This window comes from Salvelinus fontinalis, chromosome 4 (assembly GCF_029448725.1).
Source record: "Salvelinus fontinalis isolate EN_2023a chromosome 4, ASM2944872v1, whole genome shotgun sequence".
Taxonomy (NCBI): Eukaryota; Metazoa; Chordata; class Actinopteri; order Salmoniformes; family Salmonidae; genus Salvelinus; species Salvelinus fontinalis.
Window position 1 is genome coordinate 35,068,797 of NC_074668.1, and position 14,977 is coordinate 35,083,773.

Here is a 14,977-nt window from a genome sequence, read left to right on the forward strand (position 1 = left end):
GGAAGGATGTAGAGAGGGAGTGAGGGAGGGAAGGACAGAGAAAGGGAGTGAGGGAGGGAAGGACGGAGAGAGGGAGAGAGAGATGGGGATAAGGATATAAAGAGGAGGAAGTGGTTAAAGGGAGGGAGAGGCGATGTGGCCATTTGCACACATCCACCCCGGGCCCAACTGTAGCGGAGCTGTGAGGTTGGAGGTCCCAGCTCTCACTGATAAATCAGAATCACCCTCCGCCAACAACAATATTGATTGTCCTCCGCTGAAATAGCTCAAATCAAGAAATATTGGACACTGTCTTGGAACCAAGTGCTCGTTCTGAGCCAGGGCCTGTTCACAAGGGAGGAGGGGAGGGAGTGATGGAAGAAGAGTGAGAAAGAGGCTGAGAGAGGGAAGGAGAAATTACCATTGAATGGGAGGTTTCTGGGCTGTGGGGCCAATATGAAGTCCCTCTCCAAACAAAGTCTCTCCATTAATATGACTTATATCTGCAGTGAGCTCAATGTGGGTGGGATCGGATAGCTAGCCGCCCAGCTCCAGCTCCTACCTCTCTCTCATTTCTCCTCATCACTGTTGTTGTTTGTTTAGTTAGTAGTCCTGATCTCTACACCACGCCCATTTCACTCTAATTCTCTTTTTCTCTTCAGACCATTTCATTACTCCCTCAACTATCTCCCCTTTCTATCACCCCCCCCCCCCTCCTCTCTCCCTCGCTCTCTGTGATGGAATGTGTGTTCCTTGTGGTTGCCTTCTCTTTCCCGTCTCTGTCTTTCCCTCTCAGCGTGGGGACTTTGGGATTGCGGCAGAGCCGCGTTGCCATAGCAGCGGGCTATGTTGCCGAACTGTGTACACCTGGGATTTGGAGTCTCTCCCTCCTCTCCACATCTTCATCTCAGTCTCTCCATCTCTCTCCTCTTCTCTGCTCTAGTGGAGGCTATCAGCACCCCGTCTCTCTCTTTCCACGCTCTGATCTCCTCCCCCCACACACAACGTTAATGAGACACATCCATGAGAAAATACACACACAAACCTCATGCAAATGTATATACAAACACTCTGTCTCTGTCCTCCTTTCACTTTCTCTCTAGTTGCCTTTCTCTCGTCCCCCACTGTTCCCATGTGGAGGTTCAGATGGAGCATAGTGGGATACCATGGGGTCCCCAGAGTCCCCTGGCATATATCACGGGCTCCTGTTCACTTTGAAACACAGCAGCAGTTTTCAATGGACTGCATTACAAATTCTCATCATTTGATTTAAAGTGTAATAACATTGACTCTAATGCTAAACTAAACAGCAGTGATTAATGCAAGGGCAGATATCACGAAGCAGCATTAACCACACACACACACATGCAAACACACACACACACACAGACTCACACACGTGTAGGCACGCACACACTCAATGTTCATAATGCATCTCTATGGCCAGAACACCAATCAGCGTCTTCTTGACTGATTTGAAATGATTCATGCCAATAAATAAGGCCAACAAATAATGAATGCGTTGTTCTTCCATGTGATGTTTTCCTGTCTATTGAGTTATTGATGTCCTATTTTTCTTTTTCCCCTGCAGATTCTTCTTGAAGTTTTTCCTGAAGTGTAACCAAAATTGTCTGAAGACAGCAGGGAACCCAAGGGACATGAGGAGATTTCAGGTATGGAGAGTAGGAGATAGAGAGAGAGAGGTGTTTGTGTGTATTCATGTAGGCCTATGTGTGTGAAAGAGAGGGAGGGAGGGAGGGAGGGAGGGAGGGAGGGAGGGAGGGGTGGGTTATCTAAAATATGGATTTTTAAAACATGCATTTCTTTCCACTCTACTTTCACGAAGAGGGTCTTTCGTTATCCAGGATCTGCCCAGGTATAGGTGAAACCACATTTCTCCATAACAGAACCTCAAGCACTGGACTGGAGGGGAAAGTTAAAAATCAATAGAGAAACAAAGAGGGATAGATGGAAAGAGAAAGGGAAGGGGGTAGTGGGGTGGGAGAGACAAGGGGGGAGGCAGGCAGGAAATAGGCTGAGGTGTTTCAGGAAGTTGTCAAGAATTGAGTGATTGGCTCCAGATGGGGGAGGTCATGCTCCGTGACCCAGGAAGTGGTCACAGGGGACACTCCCGCTTCACTTCCTCTGCTGTCTTTCAGCACCGGAGCCCCAGTCTGGCATTCTCTCTCTCTCTCTCTCTCTCTCTCTCTCTCTCTCTCTCTCTCTCTCTCTCTCTCTCTCTCTCTCTCTCTCTCTCTCTCTCTCTCTCTCTCTCTCGGCTCTCTCTCTCTCTCTCACGTGTCTCTTTCTCTCTCGCTCTCTCTCTTTCTCTCTCCCTGTTTTCCACCATGTTTGTTTTAACTCCCGCGCGGTGACACATGCTGAGACGTTATGAGCGGGCGGCCACTCCAAGGCCCTCACCTCCAGGTTAAAAGACGATCAGAGCGGGACAGGAGCCCGTTGCTGCTGCTTGATCGATAATTTACTGTTATTTTCCTTCAGATGACTTTCCTCTCCTAGTCAACCATCTACAAGAACATCTGCATTCTCTCCCTCTCTCTCTCTTTCTTTCTATGCGTCTGTGCTCCGGTCTCTAAATATGCAGCACTGCAATACCGAAAGTCCTTAACACACCACTTTCATATGACACAAGCCTATTTCAAAATATCTAGAAATTAATGTCCATCAGCATTTCAAAGTCACCACGCAACTACCGCCACCCCGTCCTGCATGTACACATATAGACATATGGACACTTAAGCACACAAGAACATCCACATATTTTGATTGCATGTCCTCCATGGTGAACATGTGTACTTTGTGGAGAGGAAGGGACACATGCTGTTGGCCAGAAATCAAATTATGGCCACAATATATCATACTCTAACTCTACTCTCCCAGTAAAAAGAGGAGATTCAGTCCATATGTCTGGTGTCAGTGAGGGATGAGGCCTGAAACTCCAACCACAGCCTCAGGAGGGGATAGGAGGGAGAGAGGTCACAGTGAGAGGGTCGGTGATGTAAAAATATGATCTAGTAGGGTCGTCACATTACCCGTTGAGAAATATTTATATCAACTGGATGCTGAAATTGATTGTAGCCAAGGGATTTATTTTAGCAGGAAACCAAATCTCACATAAAGTGACGTAACATGTCTTTAGTTACCCAGATACACCGCGAGTTGATCTTTTCCTCTTTCCTGTCCTCCCCTGTCTCTCAGGTGGTCTTGTCCAGCACTGTGAGTGTAGACGGACATGTCTTAGCTGTGTCTGACAACATGTTTGTCCACAACAACTCCAAACACGGCCGGAGAGCCCGCAGGCTGGAGCCGGGAGAGTCAGTGGAGAACGGCATGGAATACGGTAAGACACACACCACTAGCTACCCTGATGTACTGATGCATACTGGAGCTTACTCATGTTATCTACTTCACTGTGCTTCGCAATGGCTAACCTCAATGTCTAGGGCTGACCCCCTAAAACAGACACTAAATACATTGGCAGGATGTGGAATGAGTTCAATTAAAATCACCTTATTGCTCTTCTTCTACAGCCACCCCCTGTATCAAAGCCATCAGCCCCAGTGAGGGCTGGACCACGGGCGGGGCCATGGTCATTGTGATCGGGGAGAACTTCTTTGACGGGCTGCAGGTGGTGTTCGGCAGCATGCTGGTGTGGAGTGAGGTAGCTATGTGGCTTTACTGTAACTGTCTCTTTAAAACAACTCATTAACGAGACTGTTACTGATTGAAAACATAAGGTAGCGAACGCATATGGATTGTCTCATTAGCACAGTCATTTGTTGGCTGCCTGTTACATGTTGGCATTATGAGAGCAAACCGTATTATTCTATCAGATACTGTAGACGATCAAATAGTCTCGTTTGTTGCTCATTTTCTGTCTTGTCTCTGTTTCTCTCTCTTTCTCTAAGTTGATCACGCCCCACGCCATCCGTGTCCAGACGCCCCCTCGCCACATCCCAGGGGTCGTGGAGGTCACGCTGTCCTACAAATCTAAACAGTTCTGCAAGGGGACACCTGGGCGCTTCATCTACACAGGTAAACACACCTCTTATTTACCTCACAGCCACACCTACCCCAGCCAGCAGCCATTCACCAACAACATATCAAACGGAAACATTACATGTGATGAGTCAGGACCTAGTGCTGATGTATCTGTGTTTGTGTTTAGCACTGAATGAGCCCACCATAGACTACGGTTTCCAGAGACTTCAAAAGGTCATCCCCAGACACCCTGGTGACCCTGACAAACTGGCCAAGGTGAGTGAGAACACGCTACACTACACTACACCACACTACATTACACTACCCCATACCAAACTACACCAGACCACACTACACCACACCACACTATATCACATGACACCACACCACACTACATTACATTACACCATACCACACTACACCAGACCACACTACACCACACTACACCATACCACACCACACTACATTACACTACACCACACTACACCAAACCACACCACACTACATTACACTACACAACACCAGACCAGACCAGACCACACCACACCACACTACACCACACCACACCACACCACACCACACCAGACCACACTACACCAGACCACACTACACTACACCAGACCACACCACATTACACCACACTACATTACACCACACTACACTACACCAGACCACATTACATTACACTACACCAGACCACACCACACTACACCACACCACACTGCACCAGACCACACTACACCAGACCACACTACACCACACTACATTACACTACACCAGACCAGACCAGACCACACCACACCAAATTACACCACACTACATTACACTACACCAGACCACATTACACCACACCACACTACACCACATTACATTACACCACACCACACTACATTACACCAGACCAGACCACACTACACCACACCACTCTACACCAGACCACACTAAACCACACTACATTACACTACACCAGACCACACTACACTACACTACATTACACTACACCAGACCACACCACACCACACTACATTACACCAGACCAGACCACACTACACCACACCACTCTACACCAGACCACACTAAACCACACTACATTACACTACACCAGACCACATTACACCACACTACATTACACTACACCACACCACACCACACTACACTACACCACACCACACCACACTACACTACACCACACTACATTACACTACACCAGACCACACCACACTACACCACACCACACCACACCACACCACACCACACCACACCACACCAGATCACACTACACCAGACCACACTACACTACACCAGACCACACCACATTACACCACACTACATTACACTACACCAGACCACATTACATTACACTACACCAGACCAGACCACACTACACCAGACCACACTACATTACACTACACCAGACCACACTACACCACACTACATTACACTACACCAGACCACATTACACCACACTACATTACACTACACCACACCACACCACACTACACCACACTACATTACACTACACCAGACCACACCACACTACACCACACCACACTACACCACACCACACCAGACCACACTACACCAGACCACACCACATGACACCACACTACATTACACTACACCAGACCACATTACATTACACTACACCAGACCAGACCACACTACATTACACTACACCATACCACACTACATTACACCACACCACACTACACCACACCACACTACACCAGACCAGACCACACTACACCAGACCACACTACATTACACTACACCAGACCAGACCACACTACACCACACCACTCTACACCAGACCACACTACACCACACCACTCTACACCAGACCACACTAAACCACACTACATTACACTACACCAGACCACACTACACCACACTACATTACACTACACCAGACCACATTACACCACACTACATTACACTACACCACACCACACTACATTACACTACACCACACCACACCACACTACACTACACTACACTACATTACACCAGACCATTCTACACCAGACCACACTACACTACACCAGACCACACTAACCACACCACACTACACCAGACCAACTACACCACACTACACTACACTACACTACACTACACTACACCAGACCACACTACACCACACTACACTACACTACACTACACCAGACCACACCACACTACACCACACCAAACCACACTACACCAGACAACACTACACCACACTACATTACACCACACCAGACCACACCGCACCACACCACACTACACTACACCACACAACATCACGCTACATTACACTTCACCAGACCACACTACACCACACCACACTACATTACACTACACCACACCACACTACATTACACTACACCATACCACACTACACCACACTACGTTACACCACACCACACCACACTACATTACACTACACCATACCACACTACATTACACTACACCATACCACACTACATTACACTTCACCAGACCACACCACACCACACTACATTACACTACACCAGACCACACCACACCACACTACATTACACTTCACCAGACCACACCACACCACACTACGTTACACCATACCAGAACACACCACACTACATTACACCACACCAGACCACACCACACTACACTACACCAGACCACAATACATTACACTTCACCACACCACACCACACTACATTACACCACACCAGACCACACCACACTTCACCACACCAGACCACACCACACCACACCACACCACACTACATTACACCACACCAGACCACACCACACCACACTACACCACACCACACTACATTACACCACACCAGACCACACCACACCACACCACACTACACCACACCACACTACATTACACCACACCAGACCACACCACACCACACCACACTATATTACACTTCACCAGACCACACTACATTACACCACACTACATTACACCACACCAGACCACACTACACCACACTACACCATACCACACTACACCACACAACACCACACTACATTACACCACACCAGGCCACACTACACCACACTACACCATACCACACTACACCACACAACACCACACTACATTACACCACACCAGACCACACTACACCACACTACACCACACTACACTACACCATACCACACTACACCACACTACATTACACCACACCAGACCACACTACACTACACCACACTACACTATACCACACTACACCACACAACACCACACTACATTACACCACACCACACCAGACCACACTACACCACACTACACTACACCATACCACACTACACCACACTACACCATACCACACTACACCTCTCAACACCACACTACATTACACCACACCAGACCACAGCACACATGGTGACTTCTGTCATCACACCCCACTTTACATACAGTACACACGATGTAACACCAGAGGCTAATTCATGTCTCTGTGTCTGTGTGTAGGAGATGCTACTGAAGAGAGCAGCTGATCTGGTAGAGGCCTTGTATGGAAACCCACACAGTAATCAGGTAACCAGCGCTGTTCAGCAGAGGTGGCACCGAGTCACAAGCAAGTCAAATCGAGTCACAAGTTTTCAAGTCAAGTCTCAAGTCAAGAAAAACATTAATCTATACATGCAATAACTTGTTCAAATCTTTGTCTATTTATTGAAGCTACCAGACAGCCCTTTTCATTATTTTGTCTGCAACACATTTTGATGATGTCATTGTAAAATAGTGACCTTGTAGCAGTCATGAGGTCATGACATCAGCAGCAGGCAAGACAGGTTGATGTGCTCAGTTTGTTGATTTATTTACAGGTCTTGGTGATCCAATGTTAAAGGGCCATATCATACAAAATAGATTGACCAAATAAATATAGAAGGCCCAAAATACATAGCCTCTGTATCAGGCTTAACCTGTCCTATCTGAACAGACACAGGTAGAGGGCAAGACTGCACATCCTCCCCTTGAGAAACCAAATGGAATCTGTCTAACAGGAGCCCCTCCCAGGACCATACAATTACCCAATTGGCAATTACGACCAATAAACTGGTTCTATATTTAAATGGCAATTTCCACATCCTTTGGTACATTTGTCTTAATCAGACTTAATGATTATTAACGATATTTCATCACCATTCATACATAGAACAATAATTTCTTCTTATTCAACATACTGACTCCAAAGCGTGGCACGCAGGCCACATAGCTGTATTTAGAGCGTTGGGCCAGTAACTGGAAGGTTGCTGGATCGAATCCCCGAGCTGACAAGGTGAAAATCTATAGTTTTGCCCCTGAGCAAGGCAGTTAACCCACTGTTAACCGGGCGCCAAAGACGTGGATGTCGATTAAGGCAGCCCCCCGCACCTTTCTGATTCAGAGGGGTTGGGTTAAATGCAGAAGACACATTTTAGTTGAATACATTCACTTGGACGAATGACTAGGTGTCCCCCCTTTCCCTTTCCCTATTTCTATGCGCCCTGAGGTGCGCATTCTCCTATTACGCACAACCAGAATGACTGAGACATAGGACACAGACACACAGAACTCTGACATAACCCGAAACCATACATTGAATTAAATGAACAGAACTTCTACCTCATGAGTCTTGCGAATGTTCATGTGCACAATAAACACAGCGCCCAGGCTAAATGAAAATGGATCATATGAAACATGAAATAGAAATGTCTAAGTGTTGCAATAAATGGTATGGTGATGGAATGATGAAACGCTAGTAATTATTGGAGGATTAGATGGAATAAGACTTACCACATATGCATTTAAATGTGTGAAAACAACAGCAGATATTTAAAGAATTGAACAAAGCGCTCTCCACTGGAAGGTGTTTGGAGAGCCCCTGTGGTGCATCCTCGCCACAGTAATAATGAATTTTAACAACAAATTCCAAATGCAAGCGTAAGTCAATTATAAATGTCAAGCAATTTTAAAATAGCGAAAGACCAGTAAGCCTATGCTAGTAGGCCTAATTGTTGCTTGATGCCCCATTGCTGCTGAGCTTGCAAAGAAAACAGTTAATATTCTTGATCACCAAACTATTTTTGGAGCTGCATGTTAATTTATTATGGCTGTCCTCTCTCCCTACAATTTGACGTTTGTGCTGCACCCGATCCTATAGCTGTACAGTAAATCAGCAATCTGTTGGCTAGCTCACCCGACCGGTGTTGATTGACAGTTTTCTGGTCCAATCAGAGGGCCAAGTGTGCGTTTCACTAGCCAATCTGTTGCACGTCTTTTGTTGTTGCAAGGGCGATGCTGCGGCTACTGTCTATGGCTTCTCTGTGCCACAAAATGAATGACAAAACATGACACAACCTAGCCAGATCATTTCTAGTCATCAGTCTTAAGTAAGAGGGTAGTCCCGAGTCACGAGGCTCCAAGTCAAAGTCAAGTCTCAAGTCATCAAATTTGTGACTGAAGTCAGACTTGACTCCAAGTCATGTGACTGGAGTAAACAACACTGCTGTTCTTGTCTCTTTTACTGGTACTCTTATCAATAACTACTATAAATCTCTGATGTCTGGCTAACAGTTTTGTTTTGTCTGTCTCTTTAGGACATGTTGCTGAAGCGTGCAGCGGACATTGCTGAGGCCCTGTACAGTGTTCCCCGTCCCCACAGCCAGCTGCAGGCCTTGCCTAGTTCCCCAGCCCATGGCAGTGTGATGGGCCTGGGCTCATACCCCTCCCAGCTGGGGGTCAGCATCGGAGAGCCAGGACAAACCAGCCAGGGTGAGCAGTACTAGACTTACTATGTGATTTATGGTGATATTCACAAGAGTCTGTCCCTTTGCAATTTTCTTCTAGGTGGTGCTGTGATATCCCCAGTGGGAAAATCACTTTTCGTCCTGTGTTTTCCTTACCTCTGTCTTTTTTGTTCTAACACTCTATCGGTCTCTCTCTTTGTTTGTCTCTCTCTCTCCAGGTTATATTCGTAACTCCAGCAGTTTGTCCCCACGGGGATACCCCTCTGCCTCCACCCCTCAGCAGTCGGGCTATGGGGGAGGTGGAGGCATGAGTGGCGGGTATGGGGCAGTGCCCATGACTAGTCTGGGGGTGCCAGGATCCCCTGGTTTTAGCAGTGCCTCCCCCACTGGTTCTCCCTATGGCAGTGAGTGTGTCTCCTCTTACTCAATCACTCTGTCCTGTGTTTTCTTCCTGTCCCTGCTACAATAAAACATAATTGCCCACCATTGACAAAGGTTGACCGGTGCATAGAATCCTTCTGTTATAAAGTATCAACAACTATTCTCTCTCTCTCCTCCACAGTAATGCCATCTAGTCCCACCATCCCAGGTTCCAGCTCCTCCTCCTCCCTCCTGCCGTTCTCCTCCTTCCCGTCCTCAGCCAAACAGAAGAGTGCCTTTGCTCCCGTTCTCCGGCCCCAGGGATCCTCCTCTCCTGCCTGCCCCGCCTCAGGAGGAAACAGCTTCAGAGGTAGAACCAAACTACAATCTTAGAAACACCCCTTTCTGTGTAAAACCCCCCCAACATTTTTCTGTATAAAAGCAAATCCATACACATAGGCTAGGCATGCATGACAATACAATATGTCTGTCTGTTATTTGGGTTATAATAATGATTGCCATTTTCCAAAATAAGATTGTATCTAAAACATATTAGATTATTACTATTCTCTTTCTCTATAGCGATGACCGGCCTGGTAGTTCCCCCGATGTAGCAGCACTCCACCACCTCCCATCCACCATCTACAAACCAGACCAGACCAGACCACTGCTCCAACACTGCCACCCCCCTGCAGGCACTGACAGGGCAGGGATGATGATGAAACACCCACTGATTTCTCAACCACCCACAACTATCCTCACTGATGCCCTGCCACTAGTTGAGTCCATGTATCATTCATCTAGATGAAAGGGATGGGATAGAAAGAGTCCAAAGACCAGCCAGTTACTCCAGATGCAGACAGAAGACCTCTTCGTCTGTAGTAGCTGCAAAGACATGAGACTTTCTTGGGCCACAGCACAACACAGTGGAGCCCTATAGGGTGCACAATGGGTGTCTCTGTATTTTGAAAGGAAAGCAGAAGTCAGCGTCAAGATGCCTTCACGAGCTTCAAAAGCACTCCTACCACCCAACGCTACAGCCGTATGCAGCGTTTGGTTCTTCCATTAACACCTACCCCAAACTGATCAACCTCTTGGCTAGCGGAGGTGTGGTAGAAGAATATGTCTGTTGATGGTTTGTTGTTAGAGCACTGAATTGAATGGACAATGGACAACTCTGATACTATGTGCCGAAACTCAATGAACCAGGGTGATATTTGTCTCTAAGGACACTGTCAAAGGCATGTGAAGACTCCAAGGTTTTTGTAGTAGACTTTTTGAAGGTGATTTACATTCCAGAATGATAGACCCTTTATTTTTTGTTCTCATCTCCACGATTTTACAAGGGCAAATTCTTTGTCCTCCAGTGTTGGTAATAAAAAGTAAAAAATTAATTCATATATTGATTTATTTAAGAAGAAAAAAACAAGCAATTTAACTTATTATTACATTTAGTTTAGGGAATAATATAAACGTGTTTTAATTCCTTTTTTGCAATTGTTATATATATGATTATCTCTATCTTGTCATTATTCTTGTTTTTATTGAAATCTTTGAGGGTTTTATTAGACATGACTGTTGATTAATACGTAAGAGAGAATGAAGTAGTACTCCAATGTTTATTTGAAATAAAGTCCTTGGCCAATACTCTTTTCCTGGTTTGTCCAGGAACCGTTATGTCCAATGTCAAAGAAAGCAAATGACCTTGCTGTTCTCTATAAAGGAAAACTAGTTAGCATATATTATTATTAATTTCATTTTTATGCATGTTATTTCAACACTGATTCCCTTGTATTATTTCATTCATGTGGCCAATTTGAAATTGTATGTCGAACATTATGATTTTCATTGTTGATTCATTTGATGTGTTTCATTCCACAGTCTCTGGTCACTATGCAGTAAAGTAGCAAGCACAAACTGAAATCAAAGGGATATATTGGGGATTTGTCATAAACCCATGCAACAGTGTTCTTACTCACTGTTGCAGCACAATACAAACATCATGCTCAGGATTAGAAAACACAGAATATTTTTATTTTTTAGCTGACATCTATTCAAAGTTGTTTCCAGTGTTTAACTGGTTTTATTTATTTGATAGCAGTTAGTAAAATGTAAGGTCACACTTTTTTTTTTGTTCAAAAGCCATCTTTCTTTTTTAATGGTACAGAATAACATGATTGTCTGAAATTGTGATTTGTATATCATAAGGTGTAATTATATTTTGTCCTCCCAAATAAAAGAAAAATCACAATAGGTACTGTTGGTATTCATAACTGAAACATGAGGAAAGTTGAAAAAACAAGGTCTATTTTTGTGTGTGTACACCTGACTTTGTGTTTGCATCTATGCCAATTAGACATCAATAAAAATCTACAGGTATCCATAATAAGACCAATTAAAAACTCTTTAGGCAAGTGAGGTTTTGCTACATACAGCATTATGGGACTATAATTCAGGAATATACCAGGACAATTTTTTGACTCACCTGTATGCTTGTGTATTTTGACACTGCTTTGTATACATAGCTGATGAGGCGCAGCATCTTAATTGTGGAGTGTGCGCTGCAGACTGTGTAGCTACTGCCTCTAAAGATAAACAACATCCCCCCATCACTCTCCTCTCCAGCGGCAACCTTGCTTATTCCTCTAAGGACCAGGCCTCTGGGGGCCCCACTGAGAACCACATGAGCCTCCTCCTTCTCTCTCTCTGGCGTGTGCCCTCTTTCTTTCCCATCTCCCCCTCTCTCTCTCGCTACCCTGCCATTCTTTCTTTCAGTCTTTGTTTCAATCCCCTTTCATCCCTTCATTCTTTCTCTCCTGCTCCCTCTCTCCCTCTGTAATGGCTTCTCTCTGTTAATGTAATTAGCACTGGTAAAGGAGGGCAGTTAATTACCAGCTCTTTTTTTGATGGGGTAATTAATGTTATGCCAGGAAACAGCAACTGTTTCATTAACACAACGCTCAAAGCAGTGAAGGGGTGGGGCAGCGCTGAGTGTATTCATATCCATGTGTGTGTCAAAGTGTGTGGTTGTGTTCTACAGTCTGAGTGTACACTACAGTAGGGTATTTAGATAAATATGCTCAAGGATGGAGTAATAGCGGTTTTGAACACAAAAGGCAGAGCTGCTCTGTGAGAGGACCCTCTGGCCCCCTTTAAGTCTTTGCTTTTGTTTGATTTCTTTGTCACCATCAAGTGGCACTTGTCAAAGAAGTCAAAGCTGCTACCCGTCTCTCACTCTCTGCCCCTATTTCTCTCTCTCTATCTCTCTCCCTCTCTCACTGTAAACATGCTGCCAATTTGACAAGTTTAAGTCAGCTTTGTTGTCAGAACCTCAGCATTCATCCCAATGAGTGCTCCTTCTGCCCAGTGGTGCAGGAGCCATATGCTCGTCTTCCTCAGGACTGTTTAGTTGTTATTGTTTTGGCTGCTGCATCACAGGTGCCATTTCACTGTCTTCTGATCACACATTCAATTAAGGAAGGATGTTACACCACCTGCCATCAAGCACTTCTCACAGATTTACACAATCTCTTATTATAAGGAGCGTCACCATTTTCATGTCGAAAGCCTTACATGTAAAAGTAAATGTAAATAAATGGATGATATTTTAATATGAATTTGCTCGTCGTGTAGCAAGGTAGAATATAAAAAAATATGAGACAAAGAAAAGTAGGTAGTATAAGACAAAAGTCCATCCATCCCCCCCTTTCAAGGGATGTGTTTGTGTTTATTTACCCAATTAGCCCTCGGGCCACAGCATGGCCCGGCATTAAGCTGACATTATCCCAGAGTGTGTGCAGTTTGTGCAGTGTGTGTGTGTGTTCATCCCCTTCTCATTTGAATCTTAGATGATGACCAGCTAAAGGCAGTCTATAATGGGACTTGAGAGGGGGATTGTTTGGTCAAATAGATGTGTAGATTGGCTCGACCCCACCCCACCCCACCCATTCACTCTCTGCAGACTTTGGCCAATCAATCACCAAATCCTATATTGTTGCCCATTAGACAAGGGTTTCCCAAACCCAGTCCTGGGGCCCCCCCCTCGGTGCATGTTTCATTTTTTTGCCCTAGCACTACACAGCTGATTCAAATAACCAACTCAACATCAAGCTTTGATTATTTGAATCAGTTGTGTAGTGCTAGGGCAAAAAAACTAAACATGCACCGATGGGGTGGGGGTGGGGGATAGGGGGGGATAGGGGGCAGGACCGAGTTTGGGAAACTCTGCATTAGACTACTGAAACCCCTTTCCTTTTTCCAAAATGATCCCCCCCACCCCCCCATCCCCATTCCCTTGGGTGTCAGTAGAGTGGGGTGACAGATGGGATAGACAGATAGCTGGCCCATAACACAACCCCCCAAACAACCCTCCTCCACAGACACAGACCTCATCTGTCTGTCCTATGCTTTTGTTCACTTTGGAAAAGTGCGCTCTGTGAACACAGAGGGACGACTCTGCCCCTCTGTCTCAATCTGTGTGTATGTGCGTGTGTTGTGTTGAATGACACTTGCAGAGTATTAGTGTGGGGTGAACGATGCTCGGATGAAGCCAGATGTACTCAATCATTATATTCAGAACTGCATGTTCTTAATTCATGTACACAAGGTGCCATATGGTACCTCATTCTGATGTTCATGATGTGTGGCTACTGTGTGGAGGACCCAGATGTGCAGGTTCTATGTCGGGCCACCTCAGATACGATGTCTGACCTAAAAACACATGGGAAGATACAATTATAGGTGGCCACAGTTGGTTTAAAGTGTGGACACTACATTTTATTTTTAGGGCAAACATTCAAACATGTAATTGCAGCCTGAGTAGAAAACGACAGTTGTGAATAATGGCAACAGAAACAAATATACACTCTTAGAAAAAAGGGTTCCGAAAGGGTTCTTCGGCTATCCCCATTGGAGAACCCTTTGAGATCCC

At 45.4% G+C, this 14,977-nt stretch overlaps 1 protein-coding gene across 5 annotated transcripts in view; it reads left to right on the forward strand.

The window, feature by feature from the left end:
* LOC129853623 (transcription factor COE2) overlaps positions 1-12,300 on the forward strand; it is a 38,002-nt gene extending 25,702 nt beyond the window's left edge. For 4 of the 5 annotated variants that reach the window (XM_055919844.1, XM_055919845.1, XM_055919847.1 and 1 more), the window contains 10 exons: positions 1,571-1,652; positions 3,199-3,340; positions 3,531-3,661; positions 3,909-4,035; positions 4,169-4,257; positions 7,427-7,492; positions 9,538-9,712; positions 9,906-10,091; positions 10,250-10,417; positions 10,630-12,300. In XM_055919844.1, coding sequence (XP_055775819.1) covers positions 1,571-1,652; positions 3,199-3,340; positions 3,531-3,661; positions 3,909-4,035; positions 4,169-4,257; positions 7,427-7,492; positions 9,538-9,712; positions 9,906-10,091; positions 10,250-10,417; positions 10,630-10,661 — 1,198 coding nt within the window. In that variant the 3' untranslated portion in view covers positions 10,662-12,300. Of the gene's footprint in view, positions 1-1,570; positions 1,653-3,198; positions 3,341-3,530; positions 3,662-3,908; positions 4,036-4,168; positions 4,258-7,426; positions 7,493-9,537; positions 9,713-9,905; positions 10,092-10,249; positions 10,418-10,603 lie in introns of all 5 variants that reach the window. The other variant, XM_055919846.1, reaches the window with a different exon arrangement.
* Positions 12,301-14,977: the final 2,677 nt, after the last annotated feature.